Source organism: Haliotis cracherodii, unplaced genomic scaffold (genome assembly GCF_022045235.1).
Source record: "Haliotis cracherodii isolate W230 unplaced genomic scaffold, xgHalCrac1.p SCAF_17, whole genome shotgun sequence".
NCBI lineage: Eukaryota > Metazoa > Mollusca > Gastropoda > Lepetellida > Haliotidae > Haliotis > Haliotis cracherodii.
In genome coordinates this window covers 12,351,972-12,361,446 of record NW_027266272.1, presented here as the reverse complement: position 1 = coordinate 12,361,446, position 9,475 = coordinate 12,351,972, and the positions used below count along the sequence as shown (strand labels likewise).

The 9,475-nt window shown below is 41.5% G+C and overlaps 1 protein-coding gene across 1 annotated transcript in view; it reads left to right on the top strand.

Moving 5' to 3' along the window:
• The first annotated feature begins 1,405 nt into the window (after positions 1-1,405).
• LOC139464901 (uncharacterized) overlaps positions 1,406-9,475 on the top strand; it is a 69,289-nt gene continuing 61,219 nt past the window's right edge. Inside the window, exon 1 of the mRNA XM_071246480.1 lies at positions 1,406-1,638. Coding sequence (XP_071102581.1) covers positions 1,423-1,638 — 216 coding nt within the window. The 5' untranslated portion in view covers positions 1,406-1,422. The remainder of the gene's footprint in view (positions 1,639-9,475) is intronic.

The window sequence follows — 9,475 nt, the reverse complement described above, 5'->3', positions numbered from 1 at the left end:
TCATCTGTCATACCGTCCAATACATGCTATAGGCTGTCCCTGTACGTCATAAAGCCCATTTCTGGTGTCCCACGCCGTGATATTGCCGGAATATTGCCAAAAGCGGCGTAAAACCATACTCACTCACTGTACGTCATAACCTTCAACCCGCATAACGTCCAATCCAGGCCATACCTTTCGTCTGTCATCCCCTTCAGTCTCAGCCATAGCCATGAACTTTTGCAATACCCTTCCAATTCTCGATACCCATTTATACCCGTCCACCTCGGATACATGCTTCCACGCTTATCATCATCATCATCATTATCATCCTCTTACATCACCTGTCACAATGCCCCGTGAAGATCCGGGTTCGAATTTGTCTTCAGCAACCCATGCTTGTCATAAGATGAGACTAACGGGATCGGGTGGTCAGGCTCGCTGACGTGATTGATGCATGTCATCGTATCCCAGTTGAGTTGACTGATGCCCACGATATATCAATCACTGGTCTGTCTGGTCCAGACTCGACTATTCACAGAGCTCCGTTGTAAATGGAATATCGCTGTATGCGGTGTTAAACAACAAACAAACAAAACCTGTCACGTTACAATAGCTGCACTGTCTCCGTGATCCGATGAGTGCTTTAACCGGCTGACTTTTTACCAGTGTAAACAGCCTCAGCTACAAATCCACATGCCTCAGTCATCTATCCAACCGTCTGTACAGACCCAGCCTAACCGCTTCATTATATAAGCAAACAATCAGACAACGTACACAACAATCGCATCACATTAGAGATATGTGCTTGATTATATCATCAAACAAACACTGCCCAGTGAAGCGATCCATCGTCAGCAGGTGCTTGCACATGAATCTCCCTGGCGACAATGCCATCGAGTCTTGTTAAATTAAACAGCGTCGCTAACAGACTTAATTGTAAAATAGACTTGATAACTCCGCGAGAAGCATACCGCGTACTGGTGCTAAGTGTAGTTGTGAAAGGAATTAGCAACGCATCTTTTGTAACGAGAGTGCGTACAGTCATATTATTTTCTCCACACTGCCGATATCGATCGAGTCAGCAGTAAAGTCCCATCACGATACGTGCAACTGTGTCTAGGAATGCGGCGTATGACATGACTGACATTAGTGTTTTGGCGACATGGCCCACAGGGGCTGTTGTTGTCCCTGTTACCCCATGTGACGGCCCCGGCCATCGTCCCACACAGAGAAGCCCCTCCGTTGTGAGTATAAAATATGCATCCAGCTGATGAATGACCAGCATGTGCCACACTCAGCCAATCAATGACATGGATTCTTCCAGACGGAGAATATCATCCAATCAGACGGGAGTACGGTCTTGCGGCTGGTGAGCAACACACGATCTTGCGTCAAGGATTGATTCCGGCAAATGACTTGAAAAGCCAAAATCGGGGAATAATGGTTCACTTTTGGAAGCGACGTACATCTTCGCAGCATTGCGAAAAGATGCCGCATGGTCGGCCTAGCCATTCTCCGTTGCTGAAGCCTTTCAGTGCTTTAGCGACACCGGGGATGTATCTGTTTTCAAAATACAACGAATATAAGCGCCAACAACGGGAACAACAAAAACGCAAGGTTACCGAGAAAGAACTGGAAAACCTTAACCAGAAAATAGTGAGTACTACGTTTTTTCTACCCCACATCCACCCCAGTGGCAGTTCTATAACATTGTCAGTCTCAAGTACCATCATGCCATTGATTTCTGCCTATCAGAGCCATGTTGCACTCCGTTCGTCTGCTTCACTGAGAGCAGACGATAAATTCCCTGTCGTCTGCTAGGAAACTCAAGCTGTTTCAGTCCAGTCGAACTCTGTTGTTGTAGTACCAACATTTATAGCTCCCAGGGGGACGCACGGCACAGCTGAAAAGGCCGGTTATTTACGCCTAATGTTGACTTGTTCCACGAACGTACTTATGGATTTCTCTCGACCACACAACACAAAATGACAACCGCATTACACCCTGACAATCTAATTTACACAAGTACAAAAGAGTCCTTTTCGCTCTGATAATCCCTTCCTCGTCTCAGGAACAGACCAAGGAACAGGCAGTGTTGATTATTATTCTACGAAGCATGACTTATTAAAAACAAACATAATCCATGCAAGACCAAAGGAAGGTCGATAGCTCTCTGGACAACATCAAACAGACCATGAAGACTATTGCTCAACATATTTGTGAACCATGTCCACACCATGTTGTTACACAATTCTCTTCCAGACTGACTCAAAGTCTGTTTTGGAGAAATTCTGATGCCCTGTATCTGTTACCATCAATCAATCGCTTATCTTGTTTAGAGTGATGCAGTTCCTCCGTACCAGATTCGTTTAGTGCCTCTTTGAATAACGGTTCGGTAAGGACCATCACATGCAATCCCACAAACGGTGTGTGTTTTTAATCGGCTTGCCACATAGGCAAAGCACCTGCGGTACCGTCAGTGGATATTTAACATGCATATCGATATCCACTTCAGATCTACAATTACACAGTTCGTTGTGACATGGAACAAAGAATTTATTAAGACAGGAATATTATTTCAACATGCTTCAATCAGGGACATAAAATACATTAATATTTAACGAGCATCGGGAAAATACCGATGCATATCAGAGTGTGCAAATGTGTGCATGTGCATTCCAGTGCAGGCTAAAGTGCAGTCCTTGGCATGGCAATACAGGACAAAGCCAGTATCATTGTATTTCATATATTTCAGTTTCAATCTTAGTATAATGTATTAAAATACGACGACTTCTTCACTACTTTAAATATTACTACTACTACTACTAGTACTACTACTACTACTACTACTACTACTACTACTACGAATAATAATAATAACTATTATTATTATTATTACCTCTACTACTACTACTACTACTTCTACGACCACTACTACTACTACCCACACAACTGCTACTACTAGTTCTACTACTAATACTAATAACAATAATAATAATGATAATAACACTATCATTACTTTTACTTCTACGTTTACTACTGCTACTACTTATAATATTACCAATACAGCTGCTGCTTCAACAACTACTACTACTTTTACTACAGCTACTACTACTACCACCACCACTGCAACTACTAATACTGCTGCCTCTGCTATTGTTCTAATAAGATTGTTAATCCTTCTACTGCTTCTCCTACTACACGTGCAACTGCTAAGTCGTCTATTACTACTTCTGCTGCTACTACTACTACTGCTGCTACTACTACTACTACTACTACTACTACTACTACTACTACTACTACTACTACTACTACTACAACTACTACTAAGCAGTGTCACGCAGCCCTATCAATAGGAACAATGCCTTGTATATGATCTTAATATTACATATATGATGGGGAATAGGGCGTGGTTTCACACGACGTGGGTAGTTTCATTCTGGTATTAACAATGTTGAATAAGGTGAGCGCTGAGGTATCTTCTTCAAAACAATCCAAATTTGAAAGCCTTACCAAGTACCATGACTCATCGCTGATTTCATACCATATCAATAGCCAGTCTCACCCCAAACATATGCCAAGACCATGACATAAACGACAGTGTTTAATGGTTCCTTTCCAGATGTTTGATATCAAGTTATCAATCATTAAACATATGTCAGAATAACGTGATACCACCGATCATGCTCTGCATGTACAGATGCTGTATAGTCCTTATGCCCTTGACTCATACAATACCGTTATACAACGGTAAATGTGAGCACGGCTAAGCCTTCATGGTCAGTGTCATGCCACAAATTGATATGCTAAGCCATGATGTCATGCGACAACGTACCGCGAGCCATGCTTGACTTTCTCCGATGCTTTAATCCTTTAGTGCACAGATTCATCCATATAACACTGTGTAGTGGCACGCCTCATTCCCTATGGGAAGATATATATGTTACACAACCTTCGTTCCTCACCCAGGAGCTTTTAAAAACAGGACACGGCACAGTGGATATAGGTGGGAGAGGATGGGTGTTCGGATAACTTTCAACGCGCAAGATGAAATTCGAAATCGTGTTATATTCATTGAAACATATCCGAATGATTTTTAGTATTTTTTATACAAAAACTGCTGGGTTAAATAAAGTATACACTTGACAAATGGAGTTGACCAAAAACTTTAAAATTTTAAATTTTACTAGACAGTCGCCGAAACACTACAAATGTAAGGTTCAGAACACAACTTCGATACCCCTTCAGAAAAAAAACACCGTAAAATAAGCCATTTCTTGTCTGTTTCATTTTAACCAACATCAGACAGTTTACTTCAGGTATCTGTATAGAGGGTTTCTATCAATGCATGCAACTTCAGTGAACGTGTCCGACAATTGACACGCGGTATACGTAATGTATGTACATTCATTTTGCAACACTAGAATATATCATTACTTCCTGTCTCTGTGACCTGGTCCTGTGTGTGTCAGCACCATACCCGTTCTTCAGGGTTTCACCAAAGTGGTAACCGTCTCAGACCTGCATCACTTCGGGCTTTCCTCCCACATCAAGCAGACTCGCTGTGATATAACTTGAACAACTCACACACTCACCCACCCTCTTAATAAAATCTAATATACATTCTGTTATTTGTAACTCAGTCTTACACTGAACGTCACTAAATGACTCATGCATATCAATAATTGTAAAACACATGCGTAATAGTGAGACTATTTGTTTTTCACAATTATACTGATATACTTTTCAAAGCTGATTTGAGCACGACACTGTATATTAGTAAATGACTCATACATACCTGCATACATACATACATACAATTATACCACGCACCCGTAATAGTGAAACTATTTGTTTTTCACAATGTTATACTGAAATACTTTTCAAAGCTGATTTGAGCACGACACTGTATATTAGTAAATGACTCATACATACCTGCATACATACATACATACATACATACATACATACATACATACATACATACATACATACATACACTAATACATACACTAATACAAAGCACCCGTAATAGTGAAACTATTTGTTTTTCACAATATTTATATAGGTACATGTATAGAGATGTTCTCACAAGTTATTTCTCAATCCCCATGTGTTTGCGGGCAATATACATCCTAATGATGCGCTGTCATCCAATTTACATCTATTTACTCCATGACATGTTGTAAAATTTGCTCCTTTAAGCAAAAACGCAAAAGTACTGAATTCGCTATTTTGACAAGTAACCAGACAAATGTATATTGAGCATGTGTTTAGATATCCCTTGTGCGTAAACATGAACGCGAAGCGGGAAATAGTGTTGTTCACAGACCGGAACATGCATGTGTTAATAATGTATATGACCAAGATGTTATTGTGTTCAGTCAGTGTGACGTTAATGTATTGTTTGATTCCAAGCAACGACCCTTATTATCCAATAAACTTGCTTTACTGCACGAAGTCAATACGTTGTGATTTTAGAGTGAATAACGGTAATCCAGACTGCACCTTTCCCAGTGAAACCGTTCGGATTAACGAGTGTTAGGATTGGGAAACATGGTACGTGAAATAGTCCCGGTAAGTTTATCCAAACCTTCCCGACAGGAATTGTCCAGATTATGGACTTTCCAGACTAACAAGGTGAGGACTATCGGTGTTTTATCGTCTTTAGCGATATTAGTAAAGTGACAACGTTATACAGTAAACTACGGTTATAACGAACTTAAAGGGACTGCTAATATTAGTTCGTTATAACCGTAGTTCGTTATAAGCATATACACAGCATAACTACAGCAAATAGTCGGGACCAAAAAAGTAAGTTCGTTATATCCGTCAGTTTGTTATAAGCGTGTTCGCTATAACCGTAGTTTACTGTATGTGCTTACTGCACATTATTCCATTTAGGAAATCAATTAGTGTTGAATTATCATAGGTATGTGTGTTTGTATGTATGGGTGCGCGTGGAGTGGAGGGGGTGTCTCAACAGCGTCAGCTACATAAGGTCATATTCTTGGTTTGGAATCGGAACTGGAATTATTCTAACTGTTTGGCATGCTAGAAGTTGGTGGGTAAGTGAGTGTGGTTCTACGCCGCTTTTAGCAATATTCCAGCAATATCACGGCGGGGGACACCACAAATGGGTTTCACACATTGTGCCCATGTCGGGAATCGAACCCGGGTCTTCGGCGTGACGAGCGAACGCTTTAACCACTAGGCTACCCGACCGCCCCAGAAGTTGGTGAGTAAGTAAGAATGCATACAACTTTACGGAAACCAACGCTGGCTCATTGCATTTAGTAAGCAGGCGTTTTAATAACGATGTAAGAATCTTCATGGAAACTCGTTAAATGCAATAAACAGGAAGTTGTCCATAAAGTTGTATGTATTTTTAAAAATTATTTTCTCATGTGTCATAATTTCAAGTTCGTTACCTAAACTAATCGTATTTATATTTAGTTAAACCTCAGATTTCGTTCTACTATAAGCCAAGGACGCATCTTCATTAAATGTAGCATGGCTCAACAGATCCACAAATGTCAGCTACAGAAATACCCTAAAGGTCACTACTTGGAAAGGACGCATATGCCATCGTGAGTGCAGCTATTCATGTCGTTAAATATGGAGCAAGCTGTTCTAGGTACGTGGTCTTCAGACAATAGAACCCCGATGCGACAGTAGAGCACTTCAGACGAGACAAACTTCCTTCCTATTCAAAACGATCGAAAACACTACATTAACGTCGCATCTGGCGTATATGGACCTTCACGTTCAGATCGGTATGCGACAGCTGGGCAGTCGTGGGACGTTATTTCTACCGCAATCCATTAGCATGTCCTGTCCAAGAATGTATTGACTTCGAGCTGCGGAGTTATTGATTTATGTCATGCAACCCATTAAATAAAATGTTAACACCATTTGTGTTTAACATTTCACATACAGTTATATATAGCATCAATTATTTTAGTTAATGAATAAAATGTGTATAAGCATAGATATAGTATATATTCATGCCAGCTGTTGAAGATCTTCATCATAGATAGAACATGGAGCGCTCTTCTACGGCTGTGAGTGAGTTGTGTTTTACGCCGCCCTGGACAGTATTTCATACCCCTGTTTTCGTGCTTCACCAAGAAACAAACCAAGAAACATAATCTGGGTAAATCAGTGATTCGAACCCTGGCTCATCGGATTCTGGCACGCATAAGGGAAGCAACTCTGCACAGCGAATTGCGGCACGACTAGGCCACCAATGTCCCTTTCTACGATAGGCATAAAAAACGTGAATTATTATGACCACATACCAGCTTCAATGTATGATTAAGACTAAACACTTTTGGGGGGGGGTTACATTAATTTATAAAAAAAGTACTTTAAATCATATTACGGAATGGAAAACACAGAATTGCTGTAAACGGACTCCTATATGAGGTGAACCAACATATCACCCCCCTGGACAACTCACCACTTTAATTGTCGACATTGGGGTTTTTTAATATTCTATTTTATAGAGTTTTACAATGACATATAAACTGGGCGGCAAAAGAAAGTATAGGTCGAGTTCCATGATAAAAAAACAAAAAACAGATGAGGTTTTGTTGCGAATTATAACATAATCTAGGGGGGGGGGGGGGGGGGGGGTAACAAATGATTGATCAACCACAGTTTAAATGAAATTGTGCAATCACAGGTAATGTAAGCTCAAGGTAAACACTGGTGGGGTAAGAAATTACATTTTCAAAAGTCAGAAAGAAATTTTGTCAGACACACTACAAGTTCATTGTCGACACAGTTGCCTTCAATAGCGTGTATGACCTCCAGCTGCCTCAATGCATGCTGTGATACGCCGCCTCATCGATGACGTCAGTCGTCGGATGACGTGGACTGGAATCCGTTGCCACTCGTCTCTCAGGGGCTGCTGCAATTCTTGTCTGTTGGCGGGAGGCTGGTGGCGTGCTCTTATCTGTCAAGATGGTCCCACAGATGTTCAATAGGATTCATATCGGGTGAGTGGGCAGGCCAGGGCAAAACGTCAACGTTCTGCTGGTTCCGAGTCAGTCTTGCAGTATGGGGCCTGGTATTGTCGTGTTGAAACAATGTCCCCTGCTGTTGGTTTTGTAAGAACGGAATCACAACTGGCTGCAACACTTGGTCTCTGTACTGCACAGCGTTTGGGTTTCCCTGTATAATCACCAAATCAGTCTGATCTCCACAAATACCGCCCCACACCATGACACCTCCCCCGCCGAATGGATGGACCTCTCGAATACACGCCGGAGCCAAACGTTCCCCTCTGTGTCGCTAAACTCGTTCTCTGCCGTCATTTCGAAACAAGTTAAACCGACTTTCATCAGTAAAAAGCACTCGACGCCAATTTCTCACTAGCCAGCCTCGAACCTGCCTCGCCCATCGCAATCTCAGGCGTCGATGTTGAGCAGTCAGTACAATTCCTAAGGACGATACGCTCGGATTCCAGCGGCACGAAGTCGTCGTAGTACTGTACGTTGGCTAATGAGATGTCCAAACGCTGTTGCTGCCGTCGCCGTCGCCGTTACGAATCTGTTTCGCAGGTGAATTAGCCGTATCTGACCGTCTTCCAGTGGTGTTGTCACTCGGGATCGTCCGGTTATAGGCCTCTCCTGCGTCCTCCCTGTCTGCCTGTACCGTTGTATCAGCCTGCCTACTGTCAATGGTGTACAACCAAACCTTCTGGCAATTTGGAATGTGTTGCACCCATTTAGGCCATGCCAATCTCTCTCTCTCTCTCTCTCTCTCTCTCTCTCTCTCTCTCTCTCTCTCTCTCTCTCTCTCTCTCTCTCTCTCTCTCTCTCTCTCTCTCTCTCTCTCTCTCTCTCTCCTGGGCAGTCATATTCCCAATACCCACTTTCCACTAGTTATCGCTGTTTTTAGGAAAATTAAAAAGTGACAACCTATACTTTCTTTTGCCGCTTAGTTAATATATTTCACGAAAGCCGATATCATATGCGGGTTATCGCAATTGTTCCATTTGTGCGTACAAACTATTTCATTTCCTAATTCAATAACAGAAATGTATCAAATAATGCAATGCAATGACAAACTGTCACGCATTCCTACAAATTCAATTCTAACATGTCACTGTAAAAAAACATATTCTAAAGAAACATACCTCAATTCACAAAATCGAGAAATTAATCATTGCCCATTTCCCCGTACAAGAAGCAAACATAGGCTTCAAACATCGACCCTTGCTACTGCCTCGCTGTTTGAATAGCGACAAACACTGCAAGTATACCAATTTAGAAGCATACGCAAGTGAGATGAAATTTAATTTGGAACCAAATCGAATTTTCATTTGAAACGTGAACTCGTGTGATGCTCTTGAGGCCATGTTTGATACTCCCAAGAGTGAAGTCACAAGTGGAACAAACAAATGAAAATAATGAGAAAGAGTTTTTCACATGGAACACAGGTTATAAATCTTCGACAATCAATCGAAACTGTAATTGAGGATTAA